Source organism: Malaclemys terrapin, chromosome 2 (assembly GCF_027887155.1).
Source record: "Malaclemys terrapin pileata isolate rMalTer1 chromosome 2, rMalTer1.hap1, whole genome shotgun sequence".
In the NCBI taxonomy this organism is placed as follows: domain Eukaryota; kingdom Metazoa; phylum Chordata; order Testudines; family Emydidae; genus Malaclemys; species Malaclemys terrapin.
Window position 1 is genome coordinate 118,418,758 of NC_071506.1, and position 16,716 is coordinate 118,435,473.

The 16,716-nt window shown below is 44.7% G+C and overlaps 1 protein-coding gene across 4 annotated transcripts in view; it reads right to left on the bottom strand.

The window, feature by feature from the left end:
* Positions 1–4,455: 4,455 nt before the first annotated feature.
* The window catches only part of RIPK1 (receptor interacting serine/threonine kinase 1), a 52,136-nt gene continuing 39,875 nt past the window's right edge, over positions 4,456–16,716 (bottom strand). For 3 of the 4 annotated variants that reach the window (XM_054019019.1, XM_054019020.1, XM_054019021.1), the window contains exons 9-12: positions 12,629–13,237; positions 9,560–9,640; positions 6,407–6,559; positions 4,457–5,498 (exon numbers count right to left, since the gene is read on the bottom strand). In XM_054019019.1, coding sequence (XP_053874994.1) covers positions 5,212–5,498; positions 6,407–6,559; positions 9,560–9,640; positions 12,629–13,237 — 1,130 coding nt within the window. In that variant the 3' untranslated portion in view covers positions 4,457–5,211. Of the gene's footprint in view, positions 5,499–6,406; positions 6,560–9,559; positions 9,641–12,628; positions 13,238–16,716 lie in introns of all 4 variants that reach the window. The other variant, XM_054019022.1, reaches the window with a different exon arrangement.

Here is a 16,716-nt window from a genome sequence, read left to right on the forward strand (position 1 = left end):
TGGCCGGAGGCTGCCTAGGAGAGTGCATTAGTGGCTCCACACATGCCAAGGGGACTGGAGCAGAGCCCCTCCTTCCCCTCCACCAGGTAACATGGGATGGGGAGGGGCCGGGGAGAGCGCAGGGCCCCCGGGCTAGGAGTGGGGCAGGAATGAGTCTCCTGGGGGTCACATGGAGAATGGGGAGGGGACGAGTCACATGAAGGGATCATGTGGGGGGGGGGGGGCGGGGATGAGTCACGGGGGGAGGTCACGTGCCCCCTTTAGCTGGTGCCCCCTTTGTGTCCCTCCCACTAGTCGCCTTTCCCCAGGTCCAGCATAGTGGGAGTTAAAGAAAACCTTTGGGTTCAGCTAGCCCCACCTCACTATACCTGCAGCCAATGCCAGACCTGGAGGGGAGCGAAAAGAAGGGAGCCTGACTCACTGGGAGCTGACTGGTGATGAGGTAGTTCTCTGCCTGCCTGCAGGGACAGAGCAATAACTTGCCAGCCAGCACAGCCACTTGAGGCAAGTAAGGAGAGGCTGCAAGTAAGCCCCAGCACTTGGGGCAACTGAACTAGTGAGGTCATGCCCTAAACTGAAGAGACATGTAGGAAGTAGCTCAGGGAAGCAGATCTTGATTCCCTGCCTGTCTCCGCTGTTCAGAGGTTGATTTACACAGGGCCCTGTGAAACCTGGTAGAGAGGTAGGGTCTGGGTCCCACCACCACTCTCTCTGGTCTTACAGACTAAAAGACCAGCAATATAGCCACTGGACTGCCCAGCCACAGAAGACCGTATCACACCCATAAAGACAAGCCCTTAGGCCTTGTCTATCCCCAAAAGTTTGTACCTCTTTAACTATATCAGTAGAGTTTGTGAGGGTTGTACCCCGTTGTGAGGACACAGCTACACTGGTATAAATGTGCTTCCACATATAGATTATTCCATATATGGCAAGGGGAATAGGTTATATCAGTATAGCTGCATCCACACTAGTGGTATAACTATTTTGGTAAAAACTCACACCCCTAGTTGATATAGTTATACGGGTACAAAACCTCTGTGCAGACCAGGCTGTAGATAAACCAAAATAAGTTGAGGTCAACTGAAATAAACATCTCCACACAGCCTTTTGCATCAGTGTAACTAAATAATTTAAAAACCTATGCTTTTAATTAAATGGTGCAGAGCTCTATGTAGAAAAGCCCTAAATTTGCAGGCACAAGCTAGTCTTATGAGTGTCCGCACAGGTGCTCGCCTGGGGTTAATGAACCCGTTTTTTAAAACTGATTTAAGTTATATCTGCAACTTCTGTGTTTAGACAAGCCCTAAGTCTCACATTATCTTCCAATGCAGAATGAGGCCTTGAGGACCACATTTTCAGAGGTTCTGCACACCCTCTGACTCCTACTGGCTTCAATAGAAGCAGCAAGGCCTCAAAGAGCTAATTTAATTTTTTTTTAAATTTCTCTTAAATTTTTTCCACAAAAAACTTTGAACAATTTTCATGAAAAAAGTCAGGTTTTTTTTAACCAGATCTCATGTTCAGCACCCTTGAAAATTTGGCGACTAGCCTTTATGTTTGCAAAGTCAAAGATTGAAAACAAGTGTAACCAAAACAACAAGGAGTCTGGTGGCACCTTAAAGATTAACAGATTTATTTGGGCATAAGATTGTTCACTTACTTGCTTATGTATGTTACCATTCCTGATGTCCGATTTGTGTCCATTTATTCTTTTGCGGAGGGACTGTTCGGTTTGGCCAATGTACATGGCAGAGGGGCATTGCCGGCACATGATGGTATATATAACATTAGTGAATGAGCCCTTGATGGTGTGGCTGATGTGTTTGGGTCCTCTGATGGTGTCACCAGAGTAGATATGGGGACAGAGTAGGCAACGAGGTTTGCTACAGGGATTGGTTCCTGGGTTGGTGTTTCTGTGGTGTGGTGTGTAGTTGCTGGTGAGTATTTGCTTCAGGTTGGGGGGGTTGTCTGTAAGCGAGGACTGGCCTGCCTCCCAAGGTCTGTGAGAGTGAAGGATCATTTTCCAGGATAGGTTGTAGATCGTGGATAATGCGCTGGAGAGGTTTTAGCTGGGGGCTGTATGTGATGGCCAGTGGTGTTCTGTTATTGTCCTTGTTGGGCCTGTCCTGCAGTAGGTGATTTCTGGGTACCCGTCTTGCTCTGTCAATCTGTTTCCTCACTTCCCCAGGTGGGTATTGTAGTTTTACGAATGCTTGATAAAGATCTTGTAGGTGTTTGTCTCTGTCTGAGGGGTTGGAGCAAATTCGTTGTATCTTAGGGCTTGGCTGTAGACAATGGATCGTGTGATGTGTCTTGGATGGAATCTGGAGGCATGTAGGTACGTATAGTGGTCAGTAGGTTTCTGGTATGCATACATAAGCCAGTAAGTGAACAATCTCCCTGGTCATTCTATTACAGATTTAAAAGTCACTATCATTGAACAAAAAAACTTCAGAAACAGACTTCAAAGAGGAACAGCAGAACTAAAATTCATTTGCAAATTTAACACCATTAATCTGGGCTTGAATAGGGAGTGGGAGTGGCTGGCTCATTACAGAAGCAGCTTTTCCTCTCCTGGAATTGACACCTCCTCATCTATTAATGGGAGTGGACTACATCCATCCTGATTGAATTGGCCCTGTCAACACTGGTTCTCCACTTGCGAAGTAACTCCCTGCTCTCCATGTGTCAGTATATAACGCCTGCATCTGTAACTTTCACTCTATGCATCTGAAGAAGTGAGGTTTTTACTCATGAAAGCTCATGTCCAAATAAATCTGTTAGTCTTTAAGGTGCCATCAGACTCCTTGTTGTTTTTGTAGATACAGACTAACACGGCTACCCCCTGATACTTGACACCAAGTGTAAACAATGCAGTGATATCTGCTCAAGCCTGCAGAGATACTGCAACAGTAGCTCTCAGAGGAGTGAACTGCCCCATTCAGTGCAAGGTGTTACCGCTGAAGCCTCACAATGACATTTACATGTAAACACGGAGAATTATTTTGGCATTGGTCACTGTGTGCAAGAAAGAAGGAATTACCTTGTTATGCACAACTACTGCTGTGGTTTTCCTTTGGGTGACAGGAGTCTGGCTTGTGGGCAGAACGTAGAAGTGTACCATCATTTTTATTTATTTTCCCCAATATGATTCCTTGAGTGGAGATGCTGGTTTTACTGGGTTGTCCCTGTTTTGTGTGTCAGCCTTTGGGCTCTACATAATTTCTCTGAAACCAAAGTTTTGTCCTGGTTTTGATACAGTGCATAAATTCGCTCTTGTGTTGGCTTGGCTTGCCTGTGTTCTTAGGAGGGATCCTGCTCCTGGGAGTTGGAGGGCGGCTGGCATGGGTGGGGTTGGACAGCAGAACAGAGTCCAGGGAGATCCATGTGGACCCTAGGGAAGCTAAAGGTTAAGTGGGTAGAAGACTGCTCCTTTTTAGCACGGATAGGAGTTAGACAACGACACCCAGCAAATACGATGGTAGGAAATACCACAAGTTGAAATTCTTGAGAGTTTCCTACGAGTTATTCTCATTTACCCAAGAATGGAGCTCTATTCAGAAACGATAGAACAGTCAGCACATTGCCAACTGAAAACCATAAATTAACACAATACATTTCCAGGGCTACTACTCAAAGGTTGTGTAGCGAAGGATATGTCTATCTTGCAATCAGGTGTGATTGCACCACAAGTTAATTTCACCAACATGACTAAAAACAGTAGTGAAGATGCACTGGCTTCAGCATGGGCTGTACGAGCACCCCAGGGAACTTGGGTACAAGCTCACATTGCTAGTCTGCCACCACATTTGCACTGCTATTTTTAGTTAGGCTAGATTAAAACTAGCATGGGTAGGCCTAGCCACGCTGCAATCACACCTCCAATTGCAGAGTATGTCCATTTCTTATTTCAAAGGTAGTGGGGTACAAAGCCTGTTATGACTTATTAGAATTCGTATTAGCTTTTTTATCATGATAGGATAATTATTTTTGTCACATTTCAACAGCCAAAAGGAGAATTATCCGATCCAAAAAGTTTGATGGAAGTTCATATATTTGTGGTTTTGGTTGAGGTCACAGCCACTGCCCTTCAAAGAAGGAGTAGTTTGGTCTAATTATTTAGTTAGTGCATGCAAATTTGTGGGCCAATAATTTTTCCTTGTGGGTTCCATACTCCAAGAAAGTCTGTAATTTGTATGCTCTATCTCCAGTGTGACTAGGAAGTTCATGCCTCCATTTCTGGTTAATTAGTCTGAAATGAAATGCCTGACTGATTTTCCAAACTTTCCAAGTTTCAAAGTCTTTGCTTTGGCTTAGGTATATATTAGTTTTCCTTTCCCTTTTCAAAAGCATACATTCTTGAATTTACTCCCATCACAGAATGAAAACTACATAAATAATAATAAACACATTATCATAATCCTGTGAGAAGACAGTTCTTCTAATGTCAATTTACACAGTGGTTTCTATACTTGATAATCATTATTGCTCTTACACCAATACTTTGTATCTTTTTATACTTCTGTATTTTTATTATACAATTTATATTTTATTAAAGTTATAAAAAGGGCATTTAAAAAAATAAGGTGATGAATCTATATAAGGCAGTCTGAGTTATGACAATCTCCTGTGGATATTGGCTGTGCTTAGAAGAGTTGAGGGGTTTGGTTTTGTTTTCAATCCAGGGCTTAAAAGTGGTGTGACAAAATCCATGATACACTCTCATTGATGTGAGTTTTGCGTAAATGCCATGCTTCTTTTAGGGAGAAATGAAGGCACTTTAAAAACAGCTTCGTGCATGCTTCGAGATAGCCGTCCAAAAGTTCTGTGGAAAAATTAGATCCAAATCCGCCCCCCCCTCCCCCCGCCAATCCCTTCCCTTCCATGTTATGTCTCATATCATACATAATTCAGATTTTGTTTTAGATTTTTTTGTCCTTGGACAAAGTTTATTAGATAACCTATTATCTTCACTGTAAAAGGAAGAGCTTCTTTTTTCCCCCCCCGAGGACAGGCTTTTAATAGTTGTCCTGTCTTTTCAAAAATTAAATGCTTTGAGCTACAGGATACTGTATACTGCTTGACAGAAATATGTGCATATTCTAGACAGGCGTCTCATGCAGCACTTTTACAAGATTGTTTCATGTTGTCAGTAGGAGGATCTTCAGAGAAAATATCACAGCCATTTCCACCAAGTTTCCAGTTCGCCTACTCCTGGTTCATTTTTATCAAATCATTAAGGAGATCTATTCTTTTGCAGTCATAGAGGGCTCTGGCCAGCTTTCCTATTGTAGGCCCTTTGTAGCCTTCACTCATAACCCATTTCTGCAGCATTTGGTAAACTTTTTCTTTGAGTCCATCTCGTTCGTAGTCATGGTCAATTTCATCAATCTGTGGCTCACTAAAGCCCAGTTTACGAGCACAGTGTTTCCACTGTTTAGCCAAGTTCTCTCTCACTAGATTCAGCTGTTTTTCAGAGAGGATAGAGGTGCTACCTGCAAAAAGAAAGATGAGTATAAGAAGACAGCATTGTTTAAACTCCCCTTCTCTTTGAATGTCTCTCCCCAAAATATGGTCACTAGTAATGACAGGATTGTAGGTGGCTTTCATGTAAGCAGTTGGTCTAGTGATTAAAGAAGAGGACTGGATGTCACAACACTCCTGTATCTGCTACTGTTTTGCTTTTTTGACCTGGGACATGTCTACCTCACAGTGGTGATATGAGGCTTAATTAATGTTTAATTAATATTTATAAAATGCTTTGATATCCTTGGATGAAAGATACTGTTATGACTTCTCGATTAAATAAATTAAAAATATGCAGTAGTGGTTTAAGCCAGTATTGACAAATACAAATACTATGGCCTTTTAAAATAGTCCTGCCCCTCCTGTACTGAAATGTTTCAACTCTTAGTCAGGACCACTGATCCTAGTTTTGCTTCCACTGCTTTGTCTTTATGTACACATCCACACGTGCTGGGGCTTGGTACATGAATGAAACAGTACATTGTGTTGACATGCTTAATGTCAGCTTCAGGTTTGGTAGAGGCAGGTGGGGGAGAATATCATATAAGAGGTGATGAAAGAGGGCAGGGGGGGAGGGAATGGTTTAGTAATACAAAGCAATGTTAGTACAAACAACCACTCATCATGACAACCATAGGTATTGCATAACTATAATGCTATGTAATAAAGGAGGACCCAAAATGGCTAACTTCTGAATACAACAGGGAGCAAGATGCACTGTACATTCACTAAAGATGGTTCTCAGAAAGAGACTCTCAGCCTTCAGATTGTGCCCAAAGAGTGAGACAAGCAGAGACTAAGGGGTGGGGTGCACAAGGAACAGAGAGCTGATTGTAAAGAGGAACATTATAAAAGAACGGAGAGAGATTGCTCTTACCAAATATACCGATGTTTTCATAATGTGCATAAGTGTTTTGCGTGTTGACCGGAACACTGCTTACATATAGATTCTGTTCTTCAATCTCCATGTGATTGTAGGCTCCAATTTGAATTCCGGTACTGTTATATATGGTGTATTTTGCAGGTTCATCTATGTAAAGGCAGTTTAAGACTGATATATAATCAAGTACATGCAGTTTAGAATTCAAGAGATACGATGATGGCAAGGGCAAGGAAGAATGATTTATTTTATATTTAAACCAAATACAGCCATGATGATTATTTTGTATTTAAACTAGAAACGGCCTTACTTTGGCCACTGCAAGAACTTTTTCATTATTAATTTATGATACTTCTGTAGCGGGTGCTCTCGGTGTGCTTTGGGTTGTACAAACAGAAGAAGTCACAATCCCTGCCCCTAGGAACTTGCATTCTGAATTGAATAGGCAATACAGTTCAGAGACATAATTCACTGGGTGAAAGATGAAAGTCAATCTCAAAATTTCAAAGTGGTGGCGATGTTCCTTTAAAAAAAAAAAGTGCATGCAGGGGATGGGGGGGCGGGGGGGTGGGGGAAGAAAGGTTAAGAGAAATGGGGAGTTCTGAGTTCGTGACTTCAATGGTGCTACACTGATTTACGTCAGTTGAGGATCAGGCCGCAAATCTTTTGTGAAATATTTACTGGATTTAATATTACATGTATCAGATTTAATATATACAGACCCTTATCTTTATATGGCTTCACTTCCACCTATGCACTGGCCATTACAGCAGGACTGGCTCTTGGGGAGAAACATGTTGTGCTCTGTGAATCTGCAGATGTACAACCCTTGCGCGCTACAAAAGTCCTGGGCAGAAAGCTTCTGGGTGCTCCCCCATGGTTAGTGTGTCTCTGTACTGTCCTCTCTGAGGGGCTGTATCTTGGAGGCACAGTAGATTACTAAATTTCTGAATAGGCATGGCTGAGATTCTAAGTGCATAAAAATCAGGAAGTTCAAAATGGCACAGTCCCTTACTACTGTAATAGAGATGCTTACGGGTAATCAAGATAAGAGATGAGGAGGAGACCATATTAGTTCATTTTATATCATGACAATAGTTCCTGGAAGATACTTAGCTAAATGTATTAAAATGGCTATGTATAAATGGCCTCTTCAGATCTGCTTCCTGTGTGTGTCCAGAGTAACATCTGCATACTTTATTGAAAACAACACAGTCATATTCAGTTTGTAAAGTGCCACATACATTTCCATTTCCATATACATGATTTTTAATCAATATCAGTAACAACTAACAGTGATAAATAAAAAATTAAAGAATAATGTCCCTGCCATTGGTGAATATGTAGCAATTAGGAATGTAAACACTGTTTAAAAAGTTAACCATTTAAATGATTAAAAATATGTCGTTTAAATGGTTAATCGATTAAATGGCTGGGTCGGCTAGCTGGCATGGGGCCGCTGTGACTGGTAGGCTAGGGTTACCATATTCAAACATTTAAAAAAGAGGACACTCCACGGGGTCCCGGTCCCGCCCTCGGCCCCACCCCAACCCCACCCCTTCTCCGCCCCCATTCCAACCCCTTCCCCAAAGTCCCTGCCCCAACTCTGCCCCCTCCTCTGAGCACCCTGCATTCCCCTCCTCCCTCCCGCTCTGATCTTGGTTGGGGGTTGCTAAGTGCTTCCCTGTTCCCCACTCGCCCCGCAGCCCCTGCAGCCTCTATGCCCTTGCCTGCCCTGCTCCTCCTCAGCCTGCAGCTTCTGCACCCCCCCACCCCTGCAGCCTCTGTGCCCCCTGCTCCCCACTCGCCCTGCAGCCTCTGCACCCCCTGCCTGCCCTGCTCCTCCTCGCCCTGCAGCCTCTGCACCCCCTGCCTGCCCTGCAGCCTCTGCGCCCCCCACCATACAGCCTCGTGCGCCCCCTGCTCCCCACTCGCCCTGCAGCCTCTGCACCCCCTGCCTGCCCTGCTCCTCCTCGCCCTGCAGCCTCTGCACCCCTTGCCTGCCCTGCCCCTGCAGCCTCTGCGCCCCCCCCACCCATACAGCCTCTGCGCCCCCTGCTCCCCACTCGCCCTGCAGCCTCTGCACCCCCTGCCTGCCCTGCTCCTCCTCGCCCTGCAGCCTCTGCACCCCCTGCCTGCCCTGCCCCTGCAGCCTCTGCACCCCCCCACCCGTGCAGCCTCTGCGCCCCCTGTTCCCCACTCGCCCTGCAGCCTCTGCGCCTCCCCCGCCCCTGCAGTCTCTGTGCCCTCTGCTCCCCACTCGCTCTGCAGCCTCTGTGCCCCCTGCCTGCCCTGCCCCTGCAGCCTCTACACCCCCCCACCCCCCGCCGCCTGCCCTGCTCCCCCCGCTCACCCGGCAGAGGGAGAAATGCAGGCTCCACGTGGAATCAAACACTGCTGCTGCTGCTCTGTGGTGGAGGAGGGAGCGGGGGAGGGGGAGGGACTCTGACTGCTAGAGGCCCTAGTGGCTGCGAGCGGCTTTCAATCAGGCCAGGCGTCCAATCAGCCGCGCCGCACTCCGCAGGAGGGGAAGGGGGAAATCCCGGACATTTCTACTTGATTAGAAATCTCCCCGTGGACGGCCCTTTAACACTGAAAAAGTCGGACATGTGCGGGGAAACCCGTACGGATGGTAACCCTATGGTAGGCCAGCCCGGGGTTAATGGTTAAGGCGGGTTAACCAGTAAGGCTAATTCTTACCGGTTAACCGATTAATCTTTTACATCCCTAGTAGCAATAAACACATTTGTGGTTGGTTAACTACTTCAACAGCTTCATTTTTATGCTTTTTTGAACAAGGCCTAAATACAAGTGAAAAATGAAGCTTTTGAAGACTCAGATTTGGCTTATAGTTTCACTTCTCAAAGAAGTGAATACAAGCATGAAGTCATGATTTCACAATTCTGTAAAGCCCTGGAAAATCATGCAGTTTGTCTCTCAGAGCCATGACACTTCATATCTCTGTACTTTATAACACATCTACATGGTGCTTAAAGATACCCTGTAAAACAAAGAGACGCATCTCATTAACAGTTTTTAGAGGTAGAGATTTCAGTTTCACTTTTTAGTAAAGCTGGTCAAAAGTTTTGAAATCAGGTTAGCATGCATATGGTGTTAGTTGTTAGGAAATATCAATGCTACAGCATTTACCTGTGCTCATTTTGTGTTGTACAGATGTAGTAGGCGTATATGCAAAATTCCCCTTCTTAAAAGGATTGGATTCCATTTTGCCTGAATAATTACAAAACACACAAATGCCAAACGTATTTGGTAATCAAAAACCTAAAGGCACAAGTACTTCAAAACTGTTGTAATATTTATAATAGTATAAGAACACAGTTAATGCTCCTTATACAGAGGGGGGAAAAGGTGCTGTTACCCAAAAAGTTAAGAAGCTTTTTAACAAATCCAATAAAAGTATATTTAATTAAACACATTATAGCTTAGTGAAGTGCGTAACAACCTTATTCTGTGTTAAGTTCCTCTAGCATAGACACTGGCAAAGTGCCAGTGTGACCAATGGGATTCCACACAGATGTAAGAGTTCCTTTGCTAGCAGATTCCAGTGCAGGATTAGAGTCTAGATATGGATTTAGGTACCTAATTTTAGGTACACAAATTTGAAAATTCCAGCCTAAGGTAACACAACAAGTAAACAGAAGAGCTGGCAGGTCATCTGATTCTCAGGGCTTGCCTATATGGAACCTTAGTTGGCAGCAAGCCAGGGTATGAAAGTACAGCACACTAGCATGCCATGCCTTAAGTCACCCTGTGAACCCTGCTGCAATGCACAACTTCTGTAGTGCACTTTGACTTACTGCTGTTTGAAACACTAAGCATGGCATTTTTAACACGTGGCAGCAGCGTCCATAGGGCAACTTATCCCACAGCAGGCTAGTGTGCTGTACATTCACATCCTGGCTTACCATCCACCAAATCTCTGGGTGGCCATGCTCGTAGTCTGGTATCTTCTCCACTATATCATGCTGCTTCCCAATAATCCCTTCTGCATTTCTTTTCTTTCTATCCAAATATTTAACTTTATTAGTGATTTTGAGAGTTACAATTTCCACCTGCTGATGTGACAGTCACAGCTCTCACAAACTCCTCTCAATCAATATATTGATATAGACAGCAATCGCAGACTCTCCATACAGCATTTTTTTGCATTCTCTCTGTCAACTCTGTGGCACCTTGTGGTTTCTTAGTGTAAAGTGCTGAAAAGGAATACCATACCCGGAAAATCCAGCATCTAGGGTAAGATGATTAATCTGTATAATACCTTGTCCTTTTCCTAAATGGTATGGGACAAACTCCACTGAACACATGGTTATTGACCTGTTTGTTTATGTTTATTTTTGCTAAACTCTCAATATTCTCTCCTTTCTCTGCCTCCATAGCCTTCTGTTCCTGAGGATACATACCTCACCTGCAATTGCTGAGAGGCGTTGCCATAGCAGCATTAGATATAACCTGCTGTCTGTACAGCTAAGAGTGTCAGCTTCCTGTTGGCTTGAATTTAGGGTCACTTATGAACATGGATCTTCATCTGGTACAGCATTTACCCAATCAAGCCACCAGAGCCGGCAAAGATTCATTTTCTGAAAGGTACCAAAAATCCTCACTCTAACACTGTTTCTGTGCTGCAACTGACCTGCAGTAAGATTCTGACTCATTTTACACACCTTTGTGAGTCCAAAAACAACTACCATTTGCTTCTAGCACAATTTGGTGATTGTTCTTGTTTACGGTTCTTTCACCCTAGATGGGTTGGGAGAGTTTATCAGTTATTCAACTGCCAACTTACTCCTGGGGGCATTCTGCGCCAAAAAATTAAAAATTCTGCACACAATATTTTAAAATTCTGCAAATTGTATTTGTCAAAATAACACTACATAATCATGCCAGTTTCAATTATTTTGGTAATTTATTTCAAAATACTGGGCAGCAAGTATGTCTGTAACAATACAGACACACACAAAAATTCCCCCAGGAGTAGAGAGTTAAAGAAACCTCTATAACAACCCAGTTCCTGTTTCTCTGCCCACCCCACCCCAGAGCCCAGCCAGGGGGCAAGACACTCACAACCCCTCCCCCCCCACAAAGCCCAGCTGTGGGGCCCTCCAGCTAATACACCTCAACCCCCTCCTCCCCAGAGCCTCCTGGTGGGCCCCCCCAGTCCAGATCCCCACACTCTGTCCCTCCCCAGAGCCCAGCTACAGGGTGCCCCCTTGCCCAGACACCTGTTCCCCTCCTCCCCCAGAGCCCAGGGATCCAGAGGGAGAAACAGCAAGTCCCAGGCTTGCACAGAGTTTCCTGCGCGTCGCCCTCTCCTTCCCTCAGGAAGGAGAACTGCAGCTGCCAGGAATCCTTTAGCTCCCTCCTCCTCCCCCCAGCAGTGTCTTCTATGTGCAAGCTGGGCTCTGCTGAGTCCAGTGTCCCCTAGTGGTGGCTAGCAGAACTGCAGCCCATTTCTGTGGGAGAAAGGAAATTCTGCATGCACAAAGTTAATTTCTGCAAAATTCTGCATTGTGGAGTGGCACATAACTCCCCCAGGAGTACCAACTGGATAATAGCATGCAGTCAGTGGCTTGATTCTTCTCTCTCAAAGGCCTGGTCCCCACTAAGCCCCCACTTTGGACTAAGGTACGCAAATTCAGCTACGTTAATAATGTAGCTGAATTCAAAGTACCTTAGTCCGAACTTACTGCGGGTCCAGACGCGGCAGGAAGGCTCCCCCGTCGATGCCGCGTACTCCTCTCGGCGAGCTGGAGTACCGGCGTCGACGGCGAGCACTTCCGGGATCGATCCGGGATCGATTTATTGCGTCTTAACCAGACGCGATAAATCGATCCCAGAACATCGATTGCCTGCCGCCGGACCCTCCGGTAAGTGAAGACGTACCCTTACACTGATGTAAATCAGGAGTAACTCAATTGAAGTCAATGGAGTTAAACAAACGTGTGAGGAGAATCAAGCCCACAGCATTTTAGTGAACTGAAGTGATATCAAAGTATCAGGAAAACAAAGAGCAGTGGACCATAATATGTCTAACGGAAAGCCTTTGCTACCAGCACCACTGCCTGAGAGTAAAAAATCAGCTGCTTGCTGGTATATGAGCTACAAAATGATCAGTGGCCATCTTACTTCTGGAAGACGACAAAAGGAGTACTGTTTGTGTTTTAGATAAAAAAGTAATAAGACAAATATCTCACCTACCTGTCTCTGTATTCGGGCTCTTTGGAAACAAAGGTGTGGATGCTTGTGGATGCTGGTCTAGGCCAGATTCAGGCACAGGGGGTTTATTCAGACTAAATGTATTGGCTGAATTTGATCCATAGAGATCCTCTGGACAGCCTATTATCGGATCTAGAGGCCTTGTCCCATGCATAATATTTGGATTGTATGGTACATTTTCCCATATTGGAGTTGCTGCAGCTGGTGGTGGTGGTTGTTGTAAATGACTGTAATTGGTCATGTTACTATAGGGACTGGCTTTTGACCTTGTGCTTTCAGCTTGCAGATACGATTCACACATCTGTGGAGCAGCAGGTGGAGTTGCAAATGGATCAAAGGACACCCTTCGTCTTCTTTCCTCCTCTCTCTTTTCAGCACTGTATATCACAGGTTGGCTTTCTGAATTATCCATCCGACTGCCATACTTATGATAATTTAATTCATCCTGCAGTTTTCTTTCTAGGCCCATAGAGGCCTCAAAGGAGGTCTCACAGCTCTCGACAGGCTGGTTTGCCGGAAAGGGAGCAAACATGGCTTCATCCACATTGCCAGTCATGAGACCCTGAGAGCTATGTAGGGAATTGGGCTGATCTGCAGTAGGGAAGGGAAATTAAATATTTGAATTATCCCATAATCCAAAGGTACAACTGTAGTTTTCAATTACATCTCAACAACACCATGGAAGAGACTAGCATTTTTATATTAAAAACCGTTAAATAATTCATAACATGTAACCAAAGGTAATTTTTTCTAGAAAAGATAATACTGTATTTTACATTTTACTTAAGACCTTTTCATCTGAAATGATCACAGACCACTTTATAAACTGTGGGTCTGACCATACTGAAATCAATGGCAAAAGCTCAGTGACTTCATTGCTACAAGACCGGATCTTATAGACAGTACGGTATGTATAGGGATAGTAAATGTTTCAAGCACCACTGAACTGCAGCCACCTCTAAGCAGAACATGGCACAGAAATACAACACAACACATCAGGCCAAGAAGGGAAGAATGAAAGGTCTTGGACTTTAGAGGGCCTGGTTCACTAATTTACCTTCAATGGAGTTATACTGCACAAAATTGGAGAGAGATAGTGGAAAATCAGACTCACAGAATTTCACTGTAGGTGCTACTTTATACAGCACTAAAAGTCACATTTCTTTCAATGGTCCTATCCCAGCAAATCTCAAATTAGCCTTTATGAATGCATCATTCTGTATTTTTAATGAACTTTGATTTTCAATCTCTGTCTAGCTTGTTCTTCTAGAGTTCAGAGAATACATTTTAATAAAGATCCATTTCATGTCTATGGGCAAAGAAGGACGTAACCCATGATTTTCACCTAAACCTTACAGATAAATTCTGTCCTTGGATGGGTGCACACAGCTTCCCTTAGAGACAACGAAAGGTTTGCTTGTGGTCTGAAATGGATTGTTTGAATTCTAATTCTAAGCATTCTATAGCATCGCAAGACTGAACAAATATGTCAAAACCTGCTTTTTTATCATGTTATTTGTTTATTTGTAGCATGGGGCTGAAGAGGATCTCCTATTGAGATTTAAAAGGATTACAGCATCAACATGGAGCTTTGAAATGGTCTTGTAGATGTTGGGCATCACTGAAAATAATGGGGCTCAAAAAAGCCACTGTAGCCTTAGAACAAAGCTTATGTGGGACTGGATAGTCAGGGGATTGGTAATGATATATGGAACGTTGACCTTTCTATCTCTAGAATACATTTGAATCCAATCCAGGTTGGTGGTGAATGAAAACTTACTATCTGATGGCTGCTACATGGTAAACGTGATTTGGTTGACTTACTCTGGTTTCAAGTGGATAAATATCACCATTGCAAGAGGAAAAAAACCATAGTTGGCAACTGTCAGCACTCAACAGACAGGTACTAGATTGAATGTCATGGACTGTGAACTACCCTACTGTCTCTACAAATGATCCTCCAGGGCAGGCTTGAGGACTATTGGTGGGGCACTATTGATGAGGACTCTTAGGCATGTCTACACTACCACTTACGTTGGCAAAACTTACATCGGTCAGGGATGTGAAAAAACACACCTCTGAGTGACATAAATTATGCCAGCATAAGTGGTAGTGTGCACAGCTACTGCCACTCATTGGGGGTGGTTTAATTATGTTGATAGGAGAGCTCTCTCCCATTGGCCCAGTGCGGCTACAAGAGAGATCTGACAGTGGCACAGCTGCATCAGTACAGCTGTGCCACTGTAAGCTCTCTAGTGTAAACATAGCCTCAGAGTATGTCTACACTGAGTTTTAAAACCCATAGCAATGAATCTGAGGCTCAGGATGGAGTCTGGGCTCTGAAGCCTGGTGAGGCTGCAATGTCTACACTGTTCTTAATGCTACAGCATGAACCCAGGTCTGTACACCCGTGGCAAGGAGTCTTGGAGCCTGGGTTTTTAAAACACAAGCATATACATGCCCTTACACTACCACTGGCTGCACTGTGTCTATTTACTGGATAAAGAGAGGACTTTAATCTGTAAGGTTGTCAGGGTATCACCTTTTACAAACACCACATTCACACCAAGTTTTTTAAAGGATGAGAGAGTTTGTAACATGGTGCTGCTACGTTTTAATGTTTTTCCTAAGAAAACGTAACTTGCACATTAAAAATGTAGCCCTACTGAAATCCATTACCTCTGCTGAAGAATGGTATGAGTTGTTGCTAACCTGTCTTTGGGATGAGATTTATCAGGCAGATGATAAAATGGATCACATAATCTAGTTCATAGAATCATAGAATATCAGGGTTGGAAGGGACCTCAAGAGGTCATCTAGTCCAACCCCCTGCTCAAAGCAGGACCAATCCTCAGATAGATTTTTGCCCCAGACCCCTAAATGGCCCCCTCAAGGATTGAGCTCACAACTGTGGGCTTAGCAGGTCAATGCTCAAACCACTGAGCTATCCCTCTTTAAAATGGTCTGAGCAAAAGAAAACTTTGCAGGAGTTTTTACTGGATTTTCTAACGTTGCTTATATGTGAGTGTGTGATGGGATATGTAAACCTGCCTGTGATGGGGCGTGCACCCCACACTGGCCCTGCAAGAGCTGAATTAGGCCAGATGGGCCCAATCTATTAATTAGGCTGCAAACTGGAGCATTTGGGCTGGAGGCAGCTAATTGAAGAATGTCTCACCTGTGCAGGAATGTGGAGGGAGGGGCTATATAAAATAAAGGAAAATGGAAACAGGGGGACTCCTGGGAAAATTTGCAGTCACTGCCTGGGAAGAGGGTTTGGAGGTAGCAGAGATGTGTAGCCTGTAGTTGCTCACTGGGAGAAGGGAGTGGTGAAGCCGACAGAGAAGGAAAGGAGAGCCAAAGGTTAGGACAGGGCTAAGGGAAATGCAGCAAGGTATGGGATGGAACAGACCTTGACTGCTGATTAGAAGGTGCCTGAGCCAGAACATGGAGTAGAGAATGGGCCCAGGTTTCCCAACCAGCCACTGGGGAAGTGCATAGGAAGACTGCCTGAGTCTGTTTGGCAGAAGAGATGTCTTCCTTTCCCCTCCCCCCTCAAAAGGGGAAACCACAATAGTGACCTAGCTGGGGGAGTGAATCATGATGTGGCCACAGCAACTCCTAGAGTGAGAGAGCGGCTGCACACAGAGGTGGAGGGACGGTTTGCAGCTTTGGGGAGAGGTGTTGAACTGTTCCCCAGAATGGCCAGGAGGAGGTGCCAGACCTGTGGTGAGTAGAGCACCCTGTCACACTGCCACAGCTGAAAAGGGATTAACTGGAGCCTGAAAGCTCTATTAGTACTGCCTGGGAACACCTGGAAAGAGTGAGTCAAGCTCAAGGAGGCCTTGAAGGAAGGAGGTCAGGGCAGCTGGGAGGAGGCCCAGGAGAGATGATATCTAATGTGCTCTCTGAGTGAGAGAGGGCTGGCTGGCAAGAACTAGGAAGAGAGGTAAACCTGGAAAATGCAGAGGAAGGATTAGCTCTACCAGCCAGTGTCCTGAGAACAGGATGAAGGATTCTGAGAACTAGACAGAGAGCCTATAATCAATCACATGCATCACACTGCTGGG